Source organism: Aphidius gifuensis, linkage group LG2 (assembly GCF_014905175.1).
Source record: "Aphidius gifuensis isolate YNYX2018 linkage group LG2, ASM1490517v1, whole genome shotgun sequence".
Classification (NCBI taxonomy): Eukaryota; Metazoa; Arthropoda; class Insecta; order Hymenoptera; family Braconidae; genus Aphidius; species Aphidius gifuensis.
In genome coordinates, this window is record NC_057789.1 from 4,787,301 (window position 1) to 4,815,044 (window position 27,744).

A 27,744-nucleotide genomic window follows, 5' to 3' on the forward strand; every position below is an offset into this window, starting at 1 on the left:
TGTACTGAGTTTTGTAATAGTTTTATTTTTGAACTATTATTATTTATGAATATATTTTATTTTTTATAAAAAGCTGTAGTTTGTGTAAATTGGTGTACTTTAAAAGTATGTGGGTACATTGAAGCGTTGCGTTATATATATATAAAGATGCTCTTATCGGTTTTGTTGGGCTGTCATGATGGATTTCAATAGTCGTTTAAGTAATCGATTCAAACGGTGCATCACACACACACACACATTTCGACATTATAACTATAGTACACTTTTTATTTATTTATTTTTTCATTTTATTTTCACATCGTTTATAAACAGCCCTATTTTTCTACAGTAGTATGTAAAAGATGAATATCTTCATTTTGTTTCATGTCGACATTTTATCGGTTGTTAGGTAATAATAATGAAAAAAAAAAACTTTTAGTTAGCCTTAGTGAGGAAGAAAAAAAATTTAAAAAAAAAAAAATTGGATGCAAATTGGACACGCAAAGTGTGATTATAGGATTGGATTTATTAACCATCTATACAAGTTGCCTTGCGTGACTATTTTTTTATTGTATAAAGTAAAATTATGAGGGTTTTTATTTCTATGTATACATCAAATTTATTTCTGTCAATTTAATGAAATTTTTTCCCTTAAATTTTATTTCTATCGGTCATGTAATGTTATATTATTTTTCATATTAATTTGTAGTTTTTTTTTTTGTTCAACAAACAACTTGCCATGATCAACAAAGTTTGCAAGCAAATAAACCATTTGTAAATCCATATCCTTTTTATATTTTTTGAATAGAGAATTGCTGCTAAATCCAAGATTACAGAGTAACATATAACCTCTACTCGATTATCATTGAGAAATTTACGTTTTCATATTCAAAAACTTGGTATAACAGAGATAAATTCTGGCTAGCATTTTCATTGCCCCGGGATTCATGCTGTTCTAAAAGATATGTAGAAATACTTGATTATATAAAAACCCTGCAATAGCTCAAAACTTTGAATTTCAACTATTTTTTAAAAATATTTAAACCATCGAGAATGAATAATCACATGATCTATTGAGCCCATGGACACAAACTTCAAATATTTGTAAAAACAATGGATGAAAAAAAGAAAATCAATAGATAAAAAATAGCGATAAAAATAAATATTGAATATGTCAAATGTTACTGAACTTATATATGCCATGAAAGCGATTATAAATAATTGTTATTGATTTTAAACTCAATTGCAGCTAAATCAATATTCACGTAAACTGAATGATCATTTGATACAGCATTAAAGCATAATTTATGTGTTATTGATAAGACAAATTAGTGGAGTTTGTATGACTTTTGGTCTTTGATCATTCTGCAATTGTATTATTTGTACATATACACAAAATAATAGTGAATTTGTAGTGGCTAACCAGTACCACCACTTGGTGATCAAAGTTAATTCGATGCAGTTCCGTCCGACACGATAGCACATCGACTGGAACTGGATAGAGACTGAAGACCTCTCTCACTCCTATTTTACCCTCATATAAATATACACATAGTAGTTGTGTATATATTTGTTGCTATCATTTACTATATCTATTCTGTATACTATTGCACAAACGTAATTTTATATAGTCTTCCTACCAAAATAATGATTTCAATTTTATTTTAACTCTATGTGTCCGATTACGTGGCTTTATTAAGAAGAATATAATCACAAGCTCATCACCATCATCATTAAAATGAACAAAAGACTTTTAAACTCAACAGTATATTTTGTAATTAAAATTCAAACAAAAATGTAAAAATAATCACAAAGTTTTACACGGTAGATAAATTTACTCAACCTTGATCTTTGCCAAATTAACTTTAACACCGCAAATATTTTCTTTTCTTTTAAACAGAAAAAAAAAAAAAAAAATCAAACAATTGGATGAATAGAAAAACAAAATCATATGAATTGAAAAGAAAATAATAATAATAATAACATCAGTGTGTATATAAGAGTTGAAATAAAAATGTTTTTAGCTGTGAAAAAAAAGGGAAAAAAAAATTGTATATATATATGGAATTATTGAACGTGATGGATAGATAAAATGTGTGGGGTCGTTGCTTGCATAGCACCTATTGTTGGCTCGGTAGTGGTGACGCGAATACTAGTCATCTATGTAGTTGAACACGTGCACTTTTGACCCTGTACATTTTCTACATCTACCTGCTTTCCATCAACGCACAATGTTCCGGCCTACTTTCTACCAACTTCCGTCATACATATATTCATCATCATCTCTTTTATTTATTTTTTTTCTTTTTATTTGCTTTTTTTTGTTCATTACATTTTATTTTCACCACTATCACATTTTATTTTACTCATCCTTCGTCTATCAACAGTCCACCAACACAGTTATATTTGATACTTGAGTAACAGAGAACTAGTATAATCAACGGATATCTGTCAGGACTAAAGTGATTTCCGGTTGAAATCTACTAACCACTAGTGGTGATTCATGGCAGTCACACTTGTTCAGTTAAAATTGTACTTTTTTTAATTTATTTTTTCACTTTGATATCTAATGGAGAATGGGCTACCAATAAAAAAAAAAATAAAAAGTAAATTTTACACTGTTCAATGCACTACTAATCACTCAGATTGGAACAAATTTTCCGATGACAATTGATTTGATAATTTCATGTTCATTTTTATTTTTTTTTTTTAATAGAATTTTTGTTTTTTTGATTAGTAAAAAAATTTTTTTACGATATAAAATTTATATTCTATCGTTCCATATTGTTTTATAGTTTTTATACTTTTTATTTTAATAGTCCTGCAAAAATTGATGTCATTAAAAAATTTTTATACGATAGTAAATGATGATTTTAATCTGGAGCAGCTTTTTTTACTGTTAATATTATTATTTTTTATTCAATTCATAAAAAAGTTTTTATTATATTCACTAAGTACCAATGGGGTATTGAATTTAGATTTTAAATTTTCCAATATACATTGTTTATGTGATAAAATATATGTTCAATGTGTATTGGATGTTGTATCATTTTACCTTATTATTCAAAATGTGATAATGTTTTTTTGCGTTGATAAATGGCTTCAATATACAATTGATAAAATCATTAATAGCTTTGCTATCGTTAACAAAAATATAGCAGAAAAATTAATTAAAAAAAAAAATATACATCGGTCGTTAATAGCCAGGTGTTATTAAGTGCTTAATACTCTTTTTTTTTTTATTTTTTAATTATTCCAGTTTAAATATATTTTATACAAAATAAATAATACATATGAATTTGTTTTGATAAATTTGACTGCTTCAATTTACAGGCCATTTTTATCACGTCAATAAATAACTCAATTTTCTTATTCGCACGTTCAAGGAAGCGTCACAGACAAAATTTATATATAATATATATATACGCCTCTTGAGAGCACTATCATATCTTCCTGATGTGCCTCAGATTATTATTCCCAGGCTATTTACTATTGAAGAAATATATCTATATACATTCATATATAATATACATATACATAGAAATTTCATGATATATATCATGCAATCCCTAACCCAAGCAATTTCAGTTGTGTCGTATATCGTCTCTGGATTTGTGATCGTGAACGGTTCTTCATTTTGGCAGACAGTTGACTGTTCATCTTTCTCACATTTATTTTCTCGGTGTTTATTTTTTGATAAAGCACACGATGCCCCCCCACACGTATATGCTTGTTTTATATTATTTGTTTGGCTCTGTCGAACATGTCGACTGCCTTTTTTTTCTTTTCATTTTTAACACTTTATTATTTTTTCAGTTGATGCATCTAGCTTGGTTTATGTACCAAGCACAGAGAGACTGAATGAGAAAAATTCGATATACAAGTGAACATACAAAAAGACCTTTTAAAAAAATATATAGTAATAATAATAATAATGATAATGAAAAAAATAGTAATAATAACAAAAAAAAAAAAACAGCGGCAGTATAGACACCCCATTGATTGAATCGAAGTGCTGGAGAAATTTATTACCTCTGACTTTTTTTTTTAACTTTTTTTCTTTCAACTCCTGGACACGTTTTTCTTCACTTGGAAAAAATAATTTTTTTTTTTTTTTATTTCTATTTGTTTATTAGATATTGTTGAATTTTTTATTTTTGTATTTGAACAAACGTGACTTGTGATAATTGACGTGAATTTATGATTATTTATTATATTAATATATATTTTTATTTTTTGTTTTTATAGATGCAGAGGGCGGTGCTACTAATCTGCTGGCTGCCGTTCCTCAACCACTGCAACGCTGTTAATCCAGGTAAATATTTTGGGCTTATTTTAATGTTTTATTAAATTATTAAATTTCAACTAAATATTATGAGTATCGTGTATGAATTATATTTAAATGATAATATACAGTTTATTATTTTTTTAATCGGCTAAATTATTATTATTAATTTAATGAGAGTTGATATATGAAATATATATTTTTAATTAAATAATTACGTACTAGAAGTTGAAATAAACATTTTAAAAAATTCAATGAAATTAATTAAAAATTTTTCATCATGAATTTAAATGAAAAATACGATTCATCGAGTGAAACCTTAAACATTTAAATTTCCGATAATTGAAATAGAGTCAGAGTGACTTTAAGTTCTTCATCAAGTTGATGGAATTTCGCTATTATTTCGAATCAAATGTCTAAATGAGAGTATAGAAAATAAGGTTCAAAAACTGTTACTTGTTAGCGCGATTATTGTTATTTTTTTGAAAATTATTTCAGGCTTCACTTGGCAGTTAAAAATTAGAAATTATAAAACCGTAGTATTTTTTTTTTTTTAGAGATTAAAATATATATTTTCCATAATTGTTTTTTAAAAATTAAAAAAGTTTGAATAATAATAAAATGTGGTAAGCATTAGTAACTGCAAAATATCATTCGTATTATTGAGATTTCGATTTGATAAAAATTCTCCAAAGCTTCAGTGAATATTTTGAGGCCATTGAAAATCGTAAAATGTAATTCGATTCGTTGCCAACATAGTGGTTTAGTCTTGACCACTTTTAGACGCGATTTGATTGTTTCGACTCTGCCTTGTTACTTAAACCCCCTGCATATAAAGCTAACTTTTACCTTGAAAGTTTATCGTGGTTGACGGCACACCTTTATGTCGTTTTCACTATATTAACGCGTTGAACATTCAATACTTTGAACAACGGCAATAGACATTGTAATTTCAACAATATTGTATTAAAACTGTTAAACCAGAGTGTCTGATTTTGATGCTTTTGCCGCAGTGTACAGCGCTGAGTGTTATTTCTTCTTAAAAGTCATATGAAATTCCCAGTGGAGATTGACCTACGTGCTCAGACAAATTCAGCCACTAGCTACGTTCTCTCCCAACAACTCATTAAAACTTTAAGATGCCTACATATATATATACATGTTTATTTTATTTTTTTTCATTTTATATTTTCATCAAAGATTAAAAAACTCATAAATTTCAAAATTTACTATTATAAATTTTTATGAACAATATTTAATGTCTTTTTTACACTGATAATTATAGCAATGAAGATAACACATTTATTACTTGTCAAATGAATGAAAAATAGAAATAAATTTTCTTCTTTTTATCTTTTTTTTTAATAATCTTTTTAGTTTATCCAGAAGTAGATGAGCATTGTATAATAAACCCTCCAGATATTTGATAGCTTATTTATCATTTTATTTTTATTTCTTTTTGTTGCTTCAATCCACTACTTTTGATAATGGAATTTGACTTATGATACCTTGTATTCCCTCGGGGACTGTATGAATAAATGCTCAGATTTTTCATGATCGTTCCAGCACAATTGTTTTGCTGATTCAGTTAGCAAGACAAAAAAATTGATTCAAGCTTTTTTGTTTTTGAATATATATTAATCGTGATCATTTTTTTTTTGCTGTTCAGTTAAAAAATAGTTATAGTTTTGCTACTACCTGAGTGAGGTACATTCAACATATACTTGTTAAAGAGTGAGTGATTGTTAGTTGGTGGATTTATGGTATCGTCACGTGCGTCGTACTGTTGAGTTAGCTCAATGAGTGTACTTGAAGGGTGAGCCAGTCAGCAGGTGTATTAGTGTGCATTCAAGAGGGACTCATAATCACAAACAAAGTGAGAGAGAAACAAGAATGACATGTACGACCTGTGTCAAGTGTCCAAATGTTAGTTGTACAAGCTTTAGATGTTCCTATATATTTTATTTGCTTATTTGGCTATCCATCATTTTTAAAAATAAAAGAAAAAACAGATACAACCTTCAACAAATGTTTATATTTAAACTTTATATATATATTATTATAGTTTTCTGACCTTAAATTCACGAGTCAACCACCATTGAATTGAAAGTTCGTTAGTACGTTGTTCGTTACGTTTTACAAACCAAATTAGAGGAAATTGAATTGAAATCGGATTAACATCGCAGAGGAAAATCCTCTGGATTTATACTCGATGGCTGAAACAGTGCAGTAGTTGAAAAAGAAAAAAAATCACTAAAAAAAATATCGTGAAAGAGAAAAAAAAAAATTTATACAAAAATGCTGTTTGCGGTTAAAGTGAAACGAACCTGCAGATTTCTAGCTTTTTTTTTTTTTATTTCTCAGTGGTAGTAAAATCTTCAGAGTCCACTTTAACTTGGATTTTTTTGTACAATTATATAACCTACTTTCGTAAATTTTGCAAAAAATTTACTTTATTTTAAATAACTGGTTGAAATTGAAAAAAAAAAATTTATATAAATAATATATTATGTCTTTTCGTTACATAATTATTTATTTAGTTTGAATCGACAAGCTTTATAATTTTTTTGTAAATTAAAAAGCACGGGAAATTGACCAAATTATTTTTTATTATTTCAAGTATGTTCTGTTAAATTTTCATATTTGAATTTTACGTTTGATTGTAGCAATATGATATTTGATTAAAATGCAAAGAGCATCGAACAGAAATACCAGTCTAGATAATTTTTTTTTCAATATAAAATTATGTCATTTAATTTTTGATTCGTCCAACCATTTTTGTATTCTTTAATTAATTTAATTACAAGTATTAAAAATGAAATCCACGCTGAATATTTTTTTTTTTTCGTTTTAAAATATTTTTCAATATTCCATTTAATTTTTAATATGATATTCTTTAATTTAATATTTATAAATTGTTAGAACTTCGTAGATAATTTTCAAAGTACATTGATTATTTTTTTTTACGTGGAAAATAATAATTAATTTAATATGAAATAGTGTAATTCATGTATGTGTCACTATTTATATATATACACTCAAAAAGGAACATGGACATGTACATGAGTTTGAAGGTATTCGACGGACCTAGCTTACGAGTTGGTAGGAAACAACACTATAGCTCTCCAATGCACTTCGTGAATTTGCATTTTGCTTTTTCAAGCGCTTGGTACATTCATAAAATATTGCGGCGCATTGTTTTCCCAACGGTTTTTGGACTTTTGGTTTATTGTTTACTTTTTTTTTTTTTTTATTCTCTTTTTTTAATACTCTTTTTTTCTATATTTCCATGGCATTTTGTTTTTCTTTTTTTATATATTTTATTCGTATCTCAAAAAGCTCGCTCATCTTTTCATATCAGTATGTCCATATTTTCATTTTCATTCTGCTATTCGGAGATTTGCGTTTTAATTTTTTCAATATTTTTTCTCGTCTTGTGTAAAAATTATTCATTTATTTATTTTATTTAACATTAATACATATATATTTTTCTACTTTTAATTGATAATAATAATTACTAGGCGCAGTTTTTCAATGAAACTTTTGAAAAAATAAAAATTCGTATAATAAAAACAAAAAACACACGAGCAAGATGCCTTGTAATATTACTCAGAAGCCTATACACAATCGATTATTTCAAGTGATTCATGAAGAAAAGTTTTTAGCCAAAACTAAGCTCTTACCCTTTTTTCTTCATCCACCATTCCTCCATATACAAAAGCTAATATCAAGAAAAAGTTATATCGTCGTGTTATATATACCTCGAGTAAAATGCGAAATAAAAAAAGAAAAAAAAAAAAAAAAAAAACCACACAAAAGTACACCAGCTGTGTGATGTCCTGACCTTTGGTATATTAAAAAAAATCTCTTCGTCTTTAGACACAAAAACAAAAACTCTTTTACTATTTTAAAATACATTTTTTTTACTATTCCACATGATTAAATTTTTTATAAATTCAAGAATATAATTTAAACTGGTCTGAAGAAAAACCAAGTCTTTTTTTTTACTTCAATTGATGAAAAAAAAAAAAACAAATAACAATATTTATAATAAAAATTATTAAAATATACTAAGTAGTTATATCAACATAATAAAATTAAATCGAGCATGTATCTTTTCATAATACTATTACAAATTGCATGTTAATGTAATTTGAGTTGACATGTGTTCTACCCCGTTATATGTTGAGTTGAATATTGCAATGTTGAAATTTTAATTGAAATATTAATTAATTATCCATAACGAGTATGTAAATAATAATCATCAATTTATCACATGGGAATATAATATTATTGCTTACGTATTTGTCTACATCCAATACTACCGGGGATGCTTTTTGCTTCATATTCCACTATCTTCTCTGTCTCTCTTTCTCTTCGATCCTAGTCTATCACGACGACGACGACGACGGGGTCAGGTAACGATGCACGGACTAGCCAATACACGTCTGCACTTTGCATATTTATAACATACACATGCATACATAATGTCTGTGTTAAGTTGTGTTTTCAGCACAAATAAAAACAATATTTCATAAATACCAACTTCTCGACCAATCATACTATCTTGCTCCTTTTTTCCTCTGCAAATATCTAGGAGTCAAAGTAACGCCATTGATAATGTAATAGTGCTGCAGTAAATATATATTTTTTATATATGGAACCTTGTCTTGAGGGTAATTAAAATGTTTTACATGCTTCAACAACCATTTTCGTAATCATTGATTTTCCATTATTACTCGTTACAAATTTTTTTTCTACTCATTTCTATTTTCAAAGAATTATTCTTTTTTTTTAAAAATATATATGTGATAAAACATTAAGTCATTTCAATATTTTTTATTGATATGGGCTTGGTAATAAGTCATAATGTCACGGATTATTAATTGTTATTTTTATCATCGTTGATTAATTTTTTAAACGCCATATGTCAACTTGAATTATTATAGAGAATTTTTTTTTTCTTTCTTTTGGTGCTTTTGTAAGTTTTACTGGCAAGTTTTTTCATTTGAGGGCTTTTTATTTTTGACACGAATCGGAAAAATGATGGCTTCAAGTACTTGAGAATATTGAAAATCGACAAAGTTGAAAAATTGAAAGAAAAAAAAAATTATTTAGTTTTCTTTATGAACGTTTAAGACAAACAGTAATTTGAAATTGAATAAAATTATTTATAATAAAAAATCCACATGACGAAGGTGTGTTATTATTCTTGTGATATTAAATATTTCAGTAGTACAAGTCGATCAGTGTCAGCCACAAGTTATTTTATTTTCTTTTGTTTATAATTAAAAAAAAAACTACTTAATAACCAAAATAATAAATTATTTATTCGTAATTTTATTTGGTTAAAAAATGTTAAAATTTAATAGTGTATGATAATTACAAGAAATATATAAAAATAAAATTGATGTCAGAAAAGTTTTAAAGTAAACTAAAAATAAATAAATAAAAATCAACTGCAATGTTTGAGATGAAAAGTGTTGTTTGATCAAGAAAAGTGAAAAGCAGGAAAAAAAAATCTATTTTCATGAGAAAATGTGAAATTTTTTTATGTACATTGTGTATAAATGAATAGAGAAAATGTTTATTCAACAGGTTTAAAGGAGCCTTGAATGATGAAGTGATAAATTATAAATTTATGGATAAGTCACTGGACGATCTCCGAGAAATTTTTTTCTATTTTTTTTATTTAATTATAAATTTTTTATTCAGTTTTTGTCATTGAATTTTTTTTATTTTTTTTATTCTTGCTTCAGCTGTCACAAAGGCGAGAGTCGGCGCGTTGACGAAGTGTCCGGTTAATTACTCTTTTTTTTTTCTTCAGTTATAGTCGTTAAAAAAAAAAAAAAAAAAAATATGAGGACAAAAATAAAAATGACTTGTCACACTCTCTTTTTTTTCCTGTCTCTCGTTGATCATAACACCCGACTACTGCTAAAAAATTATTCATTTTTTTATTATTCAAAAAAAAAAAAATAATAAATCCACTCGGGATTTGGGAAAATAACTTGAAAAAATTGAATTTTTTTATCATGATAATGCGCGTTTTTCTTTAGATTTTTAAATTTTTTATTTTTTACTCTCTAGGGGTAACAATTGACGACACAGTCCAACAAATTTCTTTGCTATCGATATTCTATGGTGAATTTTTTTACTCATTTTTAGTGGTTTAAAATCGTTTATCCTGGTTGGAATTTACCGCCTTCTCATGCGGTTCGTTTGTTTAAATTTTCTACCGGAAATAACCATCGTATTTTTTCTCTTACTTTTATTTTTTCAGCTCTGGAATATAAAATAGGACAATTTATTCAAAGAAGATAAGTTGTATTTTCAATTTTTTATTTTTTACTCAACGTTATTTCATTGATAATTAAAAATTAAAATTATTTTAGGATCTTTGGATCTTGATTCAAAGCCATATTTATATTTATAGTTTTAATAAATGCATATATATTTTTTTTTTTACTTTGATACATGTTGGACTCTGCTTCCTCTTGTCTCTTTAGCCAGTTGGTTAATATATAAAAGTGGGTAGATTGGGCGGCTTTTAGCAGAAGCTTTTTTGTGTTCGACGAGCTATCGCGTGATCTCGGAGGAGTAAAATAAAGAATAAAGGGAATGATGAAAAAAAAAACAAAAATGTTGAGAGTAAAATATAAAAGTTTACAAGGAAAACGAGAACTTTTTAGATGTTGGCTTGCATCAGAGCCAATCAGGGTAAGATAAGATATTTCTCCTTTATTGGTGCCAGAGTTTTTTAACTGTACTATTTTTTGTTTTTCTCTTTTTTTTTTTATTTCTTTTATTTTTTGTTTCTTTTTTTTTTTTTTTTTCATTTTTTCTCATATATAAACAGCACATTTTTTTTTTTTTCTCAAATCATCAACAACTTTGCATTTTGCAAGTATTAAAAACTATACATTCTTGAAGAAGTAGAGTGCAGTCAAACTTTTTGACTTTTTATGCCTCTTTAGGTGTTTTCTTATGTACCAACTGTCACAATAATATTTCTACATACTTTAGTTTCAACAAATCCAATGGTTTTTTTTATTTATCTTTTTTTTTTCATTTCAAAACTTCAACTCAACATTCATATTCACTTGATAAAATGCGTAGCTTTCATAAAATATGTATGAACATTTATAAATAATCAAGATATATATTTTTTTATTTTTAAAATATTATTTTACTTTTTCTCGTCCAAGTTAAAGAGTATATGTGCGCGTGCCACTTTTCAGCCATTAGCTAGTGAAGTGTAGCTCCTTGAGATATAAATAGTCGAAAAGTGGTGCAAAAAGAGGACGAGAAGGGTGGTTAGATAGATACTACCAAGTCAGCCAAGAACGTGACCGAGCAACGATCTTCTTCTTGGATAGGGATGTTGCAGTAAAAAAAATAAAAAAAAATAAAACTCACCTAGATTTGTACAAGTCTTTGTGGAATGTGTCGTCTTGTATTTTGATAAGTACTTTTCACTCTTGAAGACACAACACTTGTATACATATATTGGCGTATGAAAAATTCACTACTCTTACTCTTATCATGCTTGTATTAAATTTCAATCTGCAATAAAAGTCAAAAAAAAAAAAACAAGACGGTCAGCAAATTTTGAATTTTATTATAACTATTAAAATGTAATAATGAAAAAAAAAAAAAAAAGGAAATAATATGATATTAAAGTGGTGAACCACTTTTATTGTATTCGAGACTTTTTTAATTAACCTGGCTTTTATTGAGCAAGTGGACAGTAAAATAGATAGAGTAGGAAAAAAAAAAAAAAGAATGGAATAAATGAAATACATGGAGCACACGTGAGGCAAGCCACTATGTTTCATTTGGTCGTTTTTAGTGAGTCTCATCCAGTCTGCTGGTACCATGGCCTCTATATCCCGGGCAAAACGAAACTTTGTTTCAGTCATTTTGTACATTTACTCTCTTCTCTCTTTAGCCCCTATACACCACTGCCAATTTGCTCGGTTGAAGCAGACGTGTGCCTCAAGTATCACTAAGTGTGTCCTCGTTGACTTTGCTGAAAATAAAAAAATAAAAAACTAAATTAAATTTAAAAAAAAAACAAAATAATTATAATAATATATAAATAAAATACTAAGGCTTCACATTTAGTCAAGCTAAACTAAAAAAAAATGAAATATATTTTTTAAAATTAATTACTCAAATAAATTATAATAGATTTTTTTTTTTTCATTTTCATATAATAAATTATTTTTCATTGAAATTTGATAATAATAATTATAATAAAATCAATGCAAAAAAAGTCATAAAATCGTCGTAAATTAACCGTAATAACTTGGACATTAAATTTATTTTTTTTTCCTTTTTTTTTCGTTATACCTCTGCAGTTTTTATAAATTTTTTTTTTCATTAAATTTTTTTACAATTACCATCTTTCTCTTAATAACTCTTTCGTTTTATTCAATTTAATTTTTTTTTCAAGTCGTACACTTGGCTTGGTCTGATTAATTATATTGGTGTTCTCATTAATTGTTTTTCTCTTGCTTTACCAATGGGCGGGCAACGAGTTGACGCTAATGGTCTAACAAAAAGCTATATACTTTTAATGTCAGTATTTAAAAAAAATGAGGATGAGCATATTTATGCAAAAACAAATAAATTTTTTAAATGAGTATTAGTTGTTGGACTAAAAAAAAAAAAAACATTTAATCTTTTGATCATCACCATCTGGCTAAAACCCTAATATTTTTAATTTTTTTAATATTAAAAAATCAAGTTTTATTACTAAATTGCAATGTATAAAAATAAGCATTATGGAAAATCAATAATCCAATTAAACAGGTCGTGAATTATATTGTTAAAATCGGTGTAGTTTATTATTCAAACCACGTAGAAATAATTGTAGAAATTTCTCAATAAGACAATTGATCAAAGGCACCAGATGTAACACATACATAATAATTTATAACAATTGAATTTCATTTTCATTATTAAAATTTAAATTATTATGTACAAACTGTTAATTAATGATTTGTTTCATTTTATTTATTTTTTTTTAGGCTGTTCCTGCGTTGTCTACAGTAGCTCATACAGTCCACAAGGAGGAAGCTTCATGTCACCTGATTTTCCGAAACGATATCCATTAAATATTGATTGCCTTCTTTATACATTCACCGGTCATCAAGATGAAATTGTCGAGCTCAAATTCGATCAATTCAATTTACATCGTGGTGGTACCGAGTGAGTTTTTTTTATAAACATTTTAAAAATATAAGTGCATGTTGCTCTATATGCAGAAAATATACATTTAATTACCTTAAAAGCATCGCCTCTGAGTTGCCTTTCATGTTTTACGTCACTACACGTTTACATTCAGGTTTTTAGACTTGAACAAAAATAAATAAAAATGAAAAAAGAAAGAAAATAAATATAACAAAAATAAAAACAAAAACTGACGGTGCTTTTTTAAATTTTACAGTCAACTGCCTTTTTTTCTATTTGTTTAATTTTTTTTTCTTTTATGAATGCTTTGTCGCGAGTGTTTTGACGACTTGTCGTCAAAGAATAATTAAATTCAGGGAATAAATTCTACACGTTTTTCATCAAGGTTTTTATTTCCACTAAATGAACAACGACGATTAAATTAATTACACTCAAATAAATTACACAATTTAAAAATAATATTCATAAAATACATAAATATCTAAAAGAGACAAACAAAAAACTAAATTAATTTACTAAAAAAATAATCTTGTTTTATTTTTTATTTTGTGATTTATATTTTTTTTTCAATTTTGGTAGTTATTGATCAGGTATATATAATATTGAACACAATGCCTAATAGCTTGTTAACCAAAGTGATATATTCAAAATAGAAACAGGGTAAAAAAAAAAAAAAAAAATGAACAAATAAATTGTGTCGAAAGCTTCGAAGTGTATTTATTGAAATGATGTCAAGTATTTTAGTACGCGGTAATTGTAGTCGATAATGGACTTGAACATGTATGTATGTAAAGAGCCGAAGGAAGTGTGTTATATTGGTCGGTGAAAATTGTTAAATGAGAAGGATGTACGAGGGAAATGTCAAATACCAATGTGACTTGGTATATTGGTCTAAAATGTGTGGCTGCTGCGCTTTCAAAATCAGTGTAGGAAAGCTTGTCGTGTGCAACGTCTACAGATCCATTAGGGTACCATATAGTTGAGCATTTGGTTGTTGTGTATTTGAGATATATGTTTATGATCAAGGTAGCTTGTAAATATATATATACATTACTATAACTCAAGAGAAAACTTCAAATGATTGCCATGTAGTGAAACAAGTACATTGTTATGTACTTCAATTCTCTCTTCAAGTTTTATCTTAACAATTTGCAGTTGTTCTTCAACAAAAAATATAATCATCAAATTTAATTAAATAATAAATGTTAATTTATTTTAAAATTACATTGTCCAATTTTTATTTATAATAGACAATAATGTGTCAAATTAAAATGTCTTTTCACGGTGTCTATTGAGGATTTAAATTAAAAGCAAAATATTATTCTCATGGTGTACAAGTACAACTAATGTCACTAGAGAATTTAATGTAGACTGGTTGGAGTCTATGAAACGATAAAGCGTCTCGAGGCTGATGTCGTAAACAACTTACCCACACTCTAGGACAACCACCAAGTGAACCTATCCTATCGTGGCCTGTAGACGTGAATATATATATGGTATCATCAGAGCATTCCAAAGTACAACCTTATTTGATTACATGATAGTATTTGAAAGAGAAAAAAAAAAAGAGAGAGAGTGAGTGGGTGAGCAACAACATCATTCTCACCACACAGACCAACAAGCATGTTAGTTTTGCTTCGATTGCTATTGAGAATAGTTATTCTGTCTCTATAAATATACATATATAGATATCTCGGTTGTTCAAGTCCAGTGTTAGAATACAATTATCAAGGTCTCCTTTTGGCACAAAACTGTGTGTTACAGTCAACAATTGTAAGACCAGCCCATTTCATGTATACCATCTATTCATTTCATCCAATTTAGCTTTTATTTTTTTTTTTTTTTACAATTAAACATTATTTATTTATAATTTTCACATCTTCTACTTGGTCTATCATCCTCCTTTGTATTCTTCATTTATCAATCTGTTACTAATTATCTATGTGACATTAATTTATCCAAAAATTTTGCTCATGTTTTTCTTATTAAAACATTCCTTGCCATAAATCTTTACTGATAATAATATGAGAATTCAAGGGAGAAGAATTAAGTGTTTTTTCATATATATACGTATATGGTTTTGAGCTAATCTAAACTAATGACTTGAGATGTTATCATTGATGTAACAAAGATACTCGTATATTTATTCAAATGAGCTAACTGAAATTCATAGACTATCATTATTATAAAACTTTGAATACTTTAAAGAGCATTTCAAATTAATGACATAAAACTAGATGTTAAAATTACATTTCATGCTTTTCTAAAATAATCGTTAAATCAGTTGGTATGATCTAGACAAAGTGACAAAGACAATATAACCTGTTACCTTTTATTTTATTTTATTTTAAATATTAAAGTTTTGTTATAGTATACAATTTATTGCTTTATTATGTAACTATTCTGATTTCATTCATGAATATGAAATATTGAAAGAGAAGCTTAGAAAACAATTTAGTAATAGAGTCATGGATGATAGGAGCTCAAGTATGTGACTATGAATATCGGATGGAATTGTCGTTTTACTGAAAGTTTATCACTGTTATCATATATTTCATTGGTTATTGTAGAACTCGTATATATAGCTATGTATCATTTTGCATGAGAATATTATGCCCGGATAAAGATTTACCCGAGGGAAATTTACTTGGTCAGCACTTTATTGATTTATTCAATTGTTAAATAGGCTTTAAAGACATTTTTTCTTTGTCATGCAATCAGTTACATGTTATTTTTTTTCATCCTATTTATTTTTCAATCTAATAATAAAAATTTTTTCATCCCTATGTAAGTTGTAACATCGATTTACTAAATTTAATTTTACAAATAAATCATTTAGTTATTTTTTTTATTTTCATGTTACATTGAGTAATATGAGAAGCTGGCAATGTGGTAAATTAATATTTTACCCGAGAGTTTTATAGTTTGTGATACTTTATGCTTGGCACGCATCTATTTAGTAAGATAGGCACAAAGGCAAGTTAAACATTTAATATAATGTGTGTTTGCGTAAAAAGGGATATGTGTGTGTGTGGGTGTTATTAATGCCGATGGCGAGAGTGTTTCAGAGAAAGGCCCTCAAGCCAGGATATTCCATTTACTAAGCTCCAATGTTCAAACCTGTGAACAACATATAAATCCCATCTGTTCACATTTAATATTAATGTCATATTTAATATCTGATATCAATACACGTTACGTAATAAATGATTCAATTAAAAACACTAAATAATGTAGTATATTGATTAAATCAATTTACGTTTGACCTTTATATAATTTTATTATTTTCATGATTTTTTGTTGAAAAAGTTAAAAGTTCATTTATCTCATTATTTGTAAAATATGTATATTTGAATAATTCAAGTTATAAATTTACAATTTGATATAGAGGTCATGGTAATTTGTAATGTGATAATGAAAGATTAAAATAAGCTTTTGAATGTGATTCAATTCATTAAATAACACAATGAGAGATAGTGATATTGTGCAATTGTATAGCCAAGCCATAGTTCCTTCAACAGAATTCTAGCCAGTTTATACAATGTCAAATAAGCCTATCCAGTTTTGTTGGGGGTGTGTATACTGTATATACAAGCAGAGCCTTGATATGTGTCCGCCCTAAACATCATATATACATACTATCATGGAAATGTAATACCCGCGTGTCTAAAGGAAGGTGACTGAGGGAACCAGACGAAAAGGGAAGTAGAGAAAAGCACTGTGACGCTATATACAGTTTGCACAACAACACTGTGTAAATATAAACATATATATATATTATACGCATGTCGATGTCATATGGATGTGTGTACTTGTATTCTTGCATATTGTATACATGCTAACGCGATTGTATGTACGGAGATACTCGGAGAATATAATGTTCATCGTATGTAGTGCCATCAGAACGTACGTGGTAATTGCCAAGATTAATTATTTGCAAGATGAAATTCCTCGACGTCGACCTGTGACAACTATGCATATCTACTCGGATATATTCACATCCCTTTTACCACTGAATTCTTTTCATACTGCAAATTAAAATTTAATATATACGGATTAGTCCATGAAATTAGTTATAAATTCAATTAGCTGAAAATATATATGGTAAACCTGTTGATAACATTGTTGGTTTTTTTTTTTAAATAGTATACGTTTTTATTTTTTTATTTGGAATTTTAAAATGTTTTATTGATCGTGAAAAAAAAAGATTATCCTCCCCTATTTCATTTATCATCTGTAAATTACAGAGATATTATAGAATAGATTTATATTGATTTTGAAAGTTATTTACTATTGGTGTAAAATTAATAATTTCTTGGGATTTAGAATGTAGTCTGAATATAAAAAAAAAAAAAAAAAAAAAAAAAATGAAAAAAGCTCTTGAGAGTTTAGAGAAACATGAGGAAATGAAAATAAAAAAAATAAAATAAAAAAATGAATAAATAGGGGAATGAAGGAAAAGAGGTCTGAGTTGGTGGTTGGGATCGTGGGTAAGATAGTGGTTTTGTGTGTTGGTGATGATAAAATAAAAAGCAAAAAAAAGAGCGGCGATTTCACTTTGATACGAGATTGAGATAACTTTGTATAGAACCCTCGGTTATTTTTGGAAGTGTCAACTTTTCAAGGAGAAAATTCTTTTTAATTTTTTTTTCCGTTTCTCTATTTTTTTTTTTATTTCTTGTCTTTTTTATTTTCGTTTTTTACCTTTCATATGATTATATTTTAACCGGACGAAGCTTGTAAAAAGTAGCTAGATTTATTTTTCTAAAAAAAAGAAAAAAAACTTGGTTCAATTTTCCATACGTCGAATAAGACCTGCTTTTTTTCTTCCCTTTTTCTATTGCATTATAAATCACTTTGTCATTTATTTAAAATACTCGTTGTATATTATAAAAAAGTATTATCATTATTATTATTTTTTAATATTTAAAAAAATTCTAAAACTAAAAAAATCATAATGCAGAATTTTTTATATAAAAAAATATACAATATGCACATTAAAATATCATTCGGTTATGTCACTTTTTCTTGTCACTACTGGTCCTCTTATAAATAAATAAATCTTGTTATGCTTCGTGAATGAAAAAACGTATATAAATAATAAGAAAAAAAAATGGGGCAAAGAAAAGTTAAAAGCTCCACTTAATCCTGGGGCTTGCAAAAATTGGATGATCCTGTTTTGTTGTAAAAAAAAAGTAAAGTTTTTTTTTTACTAAACGACAAAAGAAGTGAGTATGAAATGAAAAATAAAAAAAATGAAAATAAATAGAAGAACATAAACAAAAAGGTTGACTTAAAAGTGAGTGATACAAAAGACATACATATGTATGTATATAATAGAAAAAAAAAAAATCCCCTTGAAAGAATTTAACATGAAAAAGATCAACAATTAGACAAGTGTAAATATAAAAATCTATTCGTATTTATATTTTTTTTTTCAAAGTGACTGTCAATAACAAACGTAAATTTACTAAAAATAAAAAATAACAAATTTCAGTCTTCTCATTTTATAATTTTTCTTGTTTCTTTTTCACTTGTTTGTTGTTATTTTTTGTTTGTTTTATTATTCACCCATTCAGAGCCAAGTTGTTAAAAAACATTCAGCAGTATTGTTGCTGCCTCCTGGCGATAACATATGCCAATCGCCAGTGTACATTTTAATGTTAACCAATTGAGACAAAAACTTGCTGTTAAGCACAAAGCTTGTATTATCACAATGTTTGCAACAGATGTAAAAAAAATAACTCTGATACATACTTCCTGGCTTTTTGCCAAACAGTTTTTTTGTTTTTTTTGTTTTTTTCAACTTTATTTTTCATTTCTAGATATATCTAATATATGTTTATTTATTTATTAGAATCTGTTTGATATTTATTTTAGAAAAAAAAAACCAATCTTTTGTTTGCTCGGCTTACCGACAGTAATAAGCCTCTATTATATATTTACAGTATTTAAGATTGCTATTTGTTAAATCATTTTTAATTTTGTGGTGAAAAAAAAATCACATGAAATTAAACTAGCGTTTAGCTGTGTGGATTTTCAATGTTTTTTTTTTTTTAATTTTTTTTTCCACGTACCACACAAAATAAATTATTCAAAAGAATAGATATCGTGTTTGACGAAGCTTTTTTTTTCACAATTTTTTATTTGAATGATTTTCATTCTTCTGACTCTCTACTCTAATGCAAAGTAGTTTTTTTTTTTTTATTATTTTTATTTTTATTTGGTCAACTTGCTGGTTTTCCAAACCGTTCACAGCTAGTTCACAGCAGTCGGGACAATTTTTCACTTGGTCAAGTAAATACGCATCAAATTTACCAAAAAAATAAACAAAAAAAAATTTAAATCTCTTCAATTTATTATTGAACAAAAAAACTTTATATTCAAATGATATGTTTTTTATTAAAAATAATTACATGGGAATTTATTTCATCTCAAGCCAAGTAATAAAATTTATTCATCCACGAAATTAATATTTATTATCTCATTTCAATTATAAAGAGAAATTTTCCTTGTTACTGTGACATGAGTATATGTGTTTGTTTGTGAAATTCATGGCCTATATATTATAACGATAATAACCAGGACAAACTGGCGAGTAACATTGCCCAAAGCATGGAGAAAATAATCCTTCTGTCACTTTGACAGTGTGAGCGTCTTTTAATTATTTTGATGTTGAACTCAATTAACAAGGGTATCCTCAGAGACACTGCGTGTTATAAACTGCCACATACATACTTGTGTATAGGGTAAAATAGATATAGAGACACTCAAAAACTTTGATGAAATAACTCATATACTGAGTTGCATCAACTTGAGTGTTTACAAATTATTCATGTGTTGTATGTCTGATGAAAAAAGCCAATAAAAACTGATCAAAATTTTATCTATATATCTTTAAATTATTTAAAAACTTTATTTCAAAATTTTCATTTTTACCTTTCATCGTTTTTCTTTTTCTGTTTTTTATTTTTTAATATTTTTAATTTTCAATACTATTTCATTATTATAAAAATAATTTTTTCTTGATTTAATATTTTTATCTCAATCTTTGACCTAGTTATGATGAATATTCAAATAAATAATTTGGTTGTATAAATATATACGACGTATGACATGCTTTATTTCGATTTCATTTTTTCCGAGTTAACTATTATTTTTTTTTTCCTATTACTCTGACATTTTCACTATTTTTTCTCAGCCAAGCTTGCAACTGTATTTTTAATATATCTTAACATTTGTGACTGGCAAATATGTCTTCATTTTATTCGAGTCAAAAAAGCATTTCGCCAAAGTGCTTATTTATTATTTCTTGTAATTTAATATTTTTATAAATAAAATTTTATTACTTTCTTTTTTATCCTAGTGTATATCTTAATTAATTTTAAATCAAGAAAAATTCACTAAAAGATAAGATAAACATTTTTAAACAGTTTGTGGCGAAAAATTCCCAAGAGCTGTATTTTTTTTTGTAAAGAATTAAATTCGCCGAAAAGTATAGTAAATGAACGATATTTCGAGCATCATAATTAATTTTTTTATTAATTGATAAATTCAATTTTTCACGAATCGATGCTTGATTACTTTCAATTTATTTTAGTAACACTTTAATAACGACAAAGTCGTTTACCGTGTATTTTAAAAAATTTGGAATGAGTCAAGGTTTAAGGAAGATCACAGAAAATAATTGAGCTAGTACGAGCGAGCTAAAACTTTAGTCATAATTACAGCATGTTTTTTGTGTTGTAAAAATTTTCGACTACGTAAAAAAACGATAAAATTTTATTTCATCAATTGCATTAACCCACAAAATACCTCAGGGGTATCTACTTAATTTTTCGAAATTTATTTTCTCAACTGTTACATGATCGTGCAGCTGAAAATTCTCACGTTATACAGAAAACTTTTCACTGTTCTTTTTGCTTTTACTTTTGATATAGCAGTTTGATACCTGTTTAGAAAATTCAACCAGGTGAATCTCTTTCCGTCTGCTTCAGTAAGGGAAACTTTTACCCGTACTAAAGTTAATCTTAACCAATAAACGTGAAGATATTTTAAACATAAAGAAAGATCAATGATGTTAGTGCCAGGCACAAACCCCATCCTCTCTCATAATTTATCAAATTTTAAAACAGTTTTATCGGAAATGAACAAATAAAAAATAAGCCCTTCCTGGCATTTGATATTTGAATTAAATAAATTTGTTTAGAAATGATAAAAAATAAAAAAAAAACCCAGCTTATAGGTCAATGCTTTTTTTAAATTGACGTTTATCTGACAGTGTTTATTTTGAACAAAAAAATTTATAAAAAAAAAAAATTTTCAGTATACAATATTGGCCAATCATCTAGGATTTATGCATTTGATTATTCGTAGAGGCTTGTCAATTGAAAATACTGAGACTACTTGTATGTGGGTTTAATGTAAAAAAATAGCCAAAGGCGTATATATCATTTCACTACGCAAATTCGAGATCAAGACAAGGAGTTGAAAGCAAACACACACACCCTATCGAAATTTACATTTCCCAAGAAAAACAAGTAAACAATCAATTTCTTTTATATCTTTGAAATTTTTTGAATATCGTATGTGTGTTTGTTCAAATGATAATATTTGTCGGTTAGTTTTCAATTCAATCATCCAATTTGTAATATTATTTTTACACTGCGTTCGTTTTAAAAGAAGAAAACAATTTTCTTTCTTTATAAATCAGAACAGAAATTTATATTATCATACACACAGACAATTTTTCTGTTTTTTTTTTGTTTTTCAAATAATAGAATTTTTTTGCAATTCGTGAAATATATTTTCAAACTTATTTATAACTATACAACACCTGGAAAAAAATATACCCGTTACAAAAGTGAATGAGGAACTTTACGACAAGATTCAACTCTCTTGGGGTTACATTTTTTTTTGTTATTTTTTCTTCATTTTATTATTCTTATTTATTATTTTTCTTTATTACCATTATTTCCCTAAAACTTGTTTTATTTATTTATTATTATTTTTTTTTTTTACAAATAAAGTAGCCAGTAAATAATACGTTGAGTAGGGAAAAAACGATCTATGGGATCCTGTTGAGGCATTATTTACGCCTGGAGAAAAGTCCAATAAACACCACAGCAAGATGGGTTTAGTACGACGAAAAAAAAAAATTAAAAAAAAAAAAACTTATAATACTAAAGAAAAAAATACCCTGGAGATATTTACATCGAAAATAATAATAAAAAAAAAATAAAGACTGTAAGATTATATTATTTTAAAAATTTATCAAATTTCTTTTAAAAATTATACTATTAAATTTTAATTTTGATAAAAAAAAATATACAATTAATTTTAAAATAAATTTGAGTATTTTTACAATTTAAAAACAACATATAAAATCTTGTCCTTTGAAATAAAAAAACAGATAAACACAAAACAATCGTTAAAAATAAATAAGGACAAACAAAAAGCTTGAAAAAAAAAAAAAAAATAAAAAATAAAATGAACCGAAGTAAGCTCAAGACATTGAACAAATTGCTACGTCGAAGTGTCTCAACTGAAATCCTTGGATTTTTCGCTTCTATGTCTCACCTTATTTAACCATCACGATTGCAAAACCCCCAAGGGGATTTAGAATTCTCCAAGGTACTAAATGAAGAAAATAAAAAAAAATAAAAATTGTCTACGAAATTTAATTTTTACTTGCAAGACATATCAAATGATCATAGATCTTAACCATACCAGCGTTAAATTTAATTCAATGTTTAATTGGATTAAATATAATTCTTTGATAAATGTATATAGCTTGGTATAGTCACCAATGAATTTAGCATAAACTGTGTTTCCCTGAACATTGACCTTAATCACTTGAAATGATATTACCTTAAAATTGGTTAAGCATAAATGATGGATGTTTAAAGAAGTGGTTTATCAAGATTTTAGAGTGACTTTTCTTTACTCAAGTATATATAATTTTATTTGTATATATAGTCATGATAAAATACAAGTAAACAAGTAAAATCTTGGTAAAGCTCAGATGAAATAAAATGAGTATGACACGTGCCGTGATAATCGTAGTGGTAAAAGTAACACAGTGCAAGTTAATCCTTTAACCATTTTATCTTTTACTCAGCTCTTTCTCATATATCTCTTTCTTTTCATCTAATCTCATATTATTTTATGTCTTTTTTCTTTTTTTCTACATACAAACAGAGAACCACCAAAATACGTTATCCTGGATTTATCATCATGTCTCTCGTACGTACATTCATCTTTGAAATACTCTTCCGGTGTGACATCATATTTTTTACTAGTCATGAAACTTGGATCCTCCTTGTCTTTTATAGACACACACTGAGATATGTATATAAAAAGATTATTTTTAAAAAATTTATCTTTATTTTTTTACGTGACATTCACAGAGCTTTATCATTTTTATTTTTTTGGCAAATTCATGATGATGATCGTGATGGTACATGTTTAAATTTGCCAAAATATTCTGTCATGAAGTACTGAATAGAAAAAAAAAAAAAAAAAAGTTGACTTTCACTATGTATATGTGTGTTGACAAATGCAAAATAGTCTGGAATTTTTAGTACTTGAAATGTTGAAAAAAGAATATTTTATTTTGATGTTGTTTTTTTTTTTATTATTAAAGAATGTTTATTTTTTTTTTTAAATTTTTATATAAAAAATTTCAACTCTTTGAAAAATGGTCAGTTTGTGTATAGTGTATACAAACAATATTGAGTGTCATTTTTTAGGTCACTAAACATCATGTTTATATTTATGAGATGTGAGTAAAATTTATAGACAATTGTCAGTTAAGTCACGAGTAAAATTGAGTACTTTTATATACTGTGTATCTTTGGAGCAGACAATTTCATTAGTTTTGTGTACAAAAATAAAAGTAAAATGTATCATTTGTGTTAAAAAGTATCATGTATATGTACTACTGTTAAAATAAGTTGGACTTATTGGTCGTAAGCCACTGGGGAAATACATTGAAACAAGCACACTCATCTGTATAGCAATGTTTAGAATCATACATATATATTGAAAATACTGTAACAAAAGAGCAAAGTAGCATGAGTATAGTATAGTATATATAAATGGAAATATGGATGCGTGTTAGATAGACCAACCACCTGCAACCATATCCATCCGGTCTTTGGTTTACCTCTTGTATCCACATTCATCTATTGAATATATCCATGAATTCATGGTGGACTTGTTCAGTAAATCCTATATATTGGAAGTTTTTGCTGAGTCCTCATGGGTATTGAGGCATGACCCGATTGATCGTTATAACATTTGACCTTTAGTTTTATTTTTTTTTCATTTTTTGCTCATATGTATGTTGGTGACCTCGTAATGTAAATTTTTATTTGCCTATTTTTTTTTTTTTTTTATTAATTTTTAAACTATTTTTTCATTTCGCTGAATTTATTTATAAATTTTGTGTAAACAACTGCTGTTTTTTGCTGATGGATTATTTATTTTATTTTATTTTTTTTTTGGGGTTGAGGGTGGACTTGAAAAGAATGTCGAAAAATTTTATGGTGATCAATGTTACTTGTTTTACAGGCGTTGAAAAACGTATGGCACGACAATTTCTGTCACGACCCAGTGACTCTCATACAAACTGAACATTCAATGTTGAAAAGTTTTTTTTTTGCTTGTATTTTTTAAATGTTACAATTTTGTTGTTGTTGTTGTTTTATTTTTTTTGTATTTGAAAATTAACACTTTTTTTTTACACGTACACGTTTGACATGGTTTACGAAATTTATGTTTGACCTTTGCTTAATTTTACACGTTTTAAAATTAATTTAAAAATAATGAAATTTATGCAGGATAATTATAATTATTGTGGATTTTAATTTGCAATCTTTGATCTTTTATAAATACTTGAAAAATATACAGTATATTTTTATGAAATATTTATGAGTATGTTTATTTCAAGATACATGGTTTTAATTTTAAAACTTTTTATATTTTCTTGTGGTTTTTTTTTTTTTTTTTTCAGTTAGAAAAATACTTTTTGCTTTTTTTACAGAATAACAAAATGATTTTTAGTATAAAAGTAGAAAAGCAAGCAGCAGCTGAATATGTGAATATGTACTTTAATACATGGTTTGCAGTTTTCATTCTTTCAAACTCAAACACCTGCACATATGCAAATAACGGATGCAACAAGACCGTACGTTTTCTTATTAAAAAAAAAGCTTCAATGGAAATATTATTTACGTGTATTTTTTTTTTTTTTATTTCAGTTAACAAAATAAAAATATGTAAATGCAAAATTTACGATAAAAATCATGTGAATAAAATAGTGTTGCATAACCAACATAAAATTATAAAACAAAAAAGTGCATTTGGTTTTTTGAATAAATAATTTATGTTTTTATGGCTTAAGCAAACAACGATAATATCAGTTATCATTTACGTGGACTTTAATAGTTTATATCGCATATGGCGTTTAATAATATACCAGCTTAAAACTATCCCTTGAACTTAATAATAGATTCAAGCAGTAGTGAGCCAACTTTAACGATCAAGGCTGCTCAAATGCAAAAATAATATGCTGATATAACTAGTTGACTGAGAAATAAAGAGAAAAAAAAATTATATTTATTTTTCTTCAGTTTTATCGAGAGACATCGATCTATCTCGTTCAACTTACCAACAAGTCCAAGACTATTTCAAATAGAAAAAAAAAAATAAAATAAAAAAAACAATTTTAGTAAAGTTGAAAATATATATTAAAGTAGATCGAAGATGCGATCAATACGATAGGGCTTTCAAGTATTTCTAGAATATTTTTTTCTCTTCTTGTTTTAGTTTATTTTTTCTTTTTAAATTGCAGTCTTGTTCACGAGTATCATTTCTTTGTCTATGTATAGACAACTTTAGCTAAGAGTACTTATTATCGATGTGATGCCTCCCAACAATTCGATTTGGTTTCGCAGGCATTTCCTATAAAATAGCACTTTGATCCTTCAATGACGTTTACCTTGTCTAATAAAATGAAAGAGAAGTCTATTATCTCGAGATGGCAGAGCAATCAAATCAAAGTAAAAACGTTTAATAGATAAAATTGTTAAAGTCAAAATGATAGGTTATCAGTTTTATTTTTCTGATTTTTATCTTCTTGGCAAGTAATCAGAGACAGGAAGAAAAAAAAAATAGAAAAATCATGAAATATTTTTTTTCTTCTTGATTAATCAAAATAAAAATATATAAAAAAATATTTTTTAACTCAAGTTGATTACTATTTCTCATTCAAATATCATTCAATCAAAATTTGCTTTACATTTTTTTCATTTTCCATTTCAATGTATTTCAATTTTTTTTTTTTCTTATTTATTGTTGATACTTTTACCTGCGATTTTTTTTTTATTTTTAATTTTCAAAGTTGTTAAAAGCTCAAGATAAAAGTACATTGAAAATTGGCGCCATTACTGTCCTTGCTAACTTTTTACCTTTTAGAATTTTTTTTTTTCTTTGCTTTTAACTTTTCTCTACAAAAAAAAAAAAACTATTCTTATTTATTTTCACTAAATAATTATTATTTATTTTTATTAATTTAATTTTTGCTGTTTAAAAAGAAAAAGCATCTATTTACGAATTTCATTTATGATAAAGCCTTACACACACCCACGTGCAATATATTTTTATTTCATGTTTTTGTAAGAAACACTACTAGAGATTCTGATGAAAAGCATCTCAACATTTCTCGACTATTGAAACCCGTGAAGTAAGGTTAAGCTTTATGCCACATTGTGAACATTATTTACTCAACTAAATTTCTATTTAAATTAATTTTAAGATATATATTAAACATTTGATGTTTCATTTTGACTACTATGTTAAACACACTTAGTTGTCATTATCATACTTTGCGAGTATGTTCAGTCTATCTTATTTCTTTTATAGTTTATCTTTGATCACATTTAATTTCCATCACTACCATAACATAAATAACATACAATTACGTAAAAATATTTAAGCCTAATGATGAGTTTAATTGTGCAATTTATTTTATTTATTTGATTATATAAATTCATCACTAATTCATTCAAAATATAAATCTCTTTCAAATAAATATTTGCATTCTTGCAGCTATATTTTTACAATTCTATTTTCATTATTTTTTCAAATGACAATGATGATGTATGAAATTCTAATTAAAAAGTACATTTATGTGTTGTTTATTCTCGGTACATATATAGTAAGACAAATTGGTTGTTGATGAATAGCTTATCGGCTTGACATTCTGTCTAGCTTGGCTA

General features: G+C 26.6%; 1 protein-coding gene and 1 long non-coding RNA gene across 2 annotated transcripts in view; one reads left to right on the forward strand and one right to left on the reverse strand.

Annotated features, from left to right (window-relative positions):
* Nucleotides 1-27,744, forward strand: part of LOC122848544 (suppressor of lurcher protein 1) — a 151,386-nt gene that overhangs the window by 20,094 nt on the left and 103,548 nt on the right. The window contains exons 2-3 of the mRNA XM_044146686.1: nt 4,228-4,294; nt 13,300-13,480. Of these exons, the coding sequence (XP_044002621.1) occupies nt 4,228-4,294; nt 13,300-13,480 (248 nt within the window). The remainder of the gene's footprint in view (nt 1-4,227; nt 4,295-13,299; nt 13,481-27,744) is intronic.
* LOC122848545 overlaps nt 12,098-27,744 on the reverse strand; it is a 66,602-nt gene continuing 50,955 nt past the window's right edge. Inside the window, exon 3 of the long non-coding RNA XR_006373463.1 lies at nt 12,098-12,296. This is a non-coding gene — a long non-coding RNA (uncharacterized LOC122848545). The remainder of the gene's footprint in view (nt 12,297-27,744) is intronic.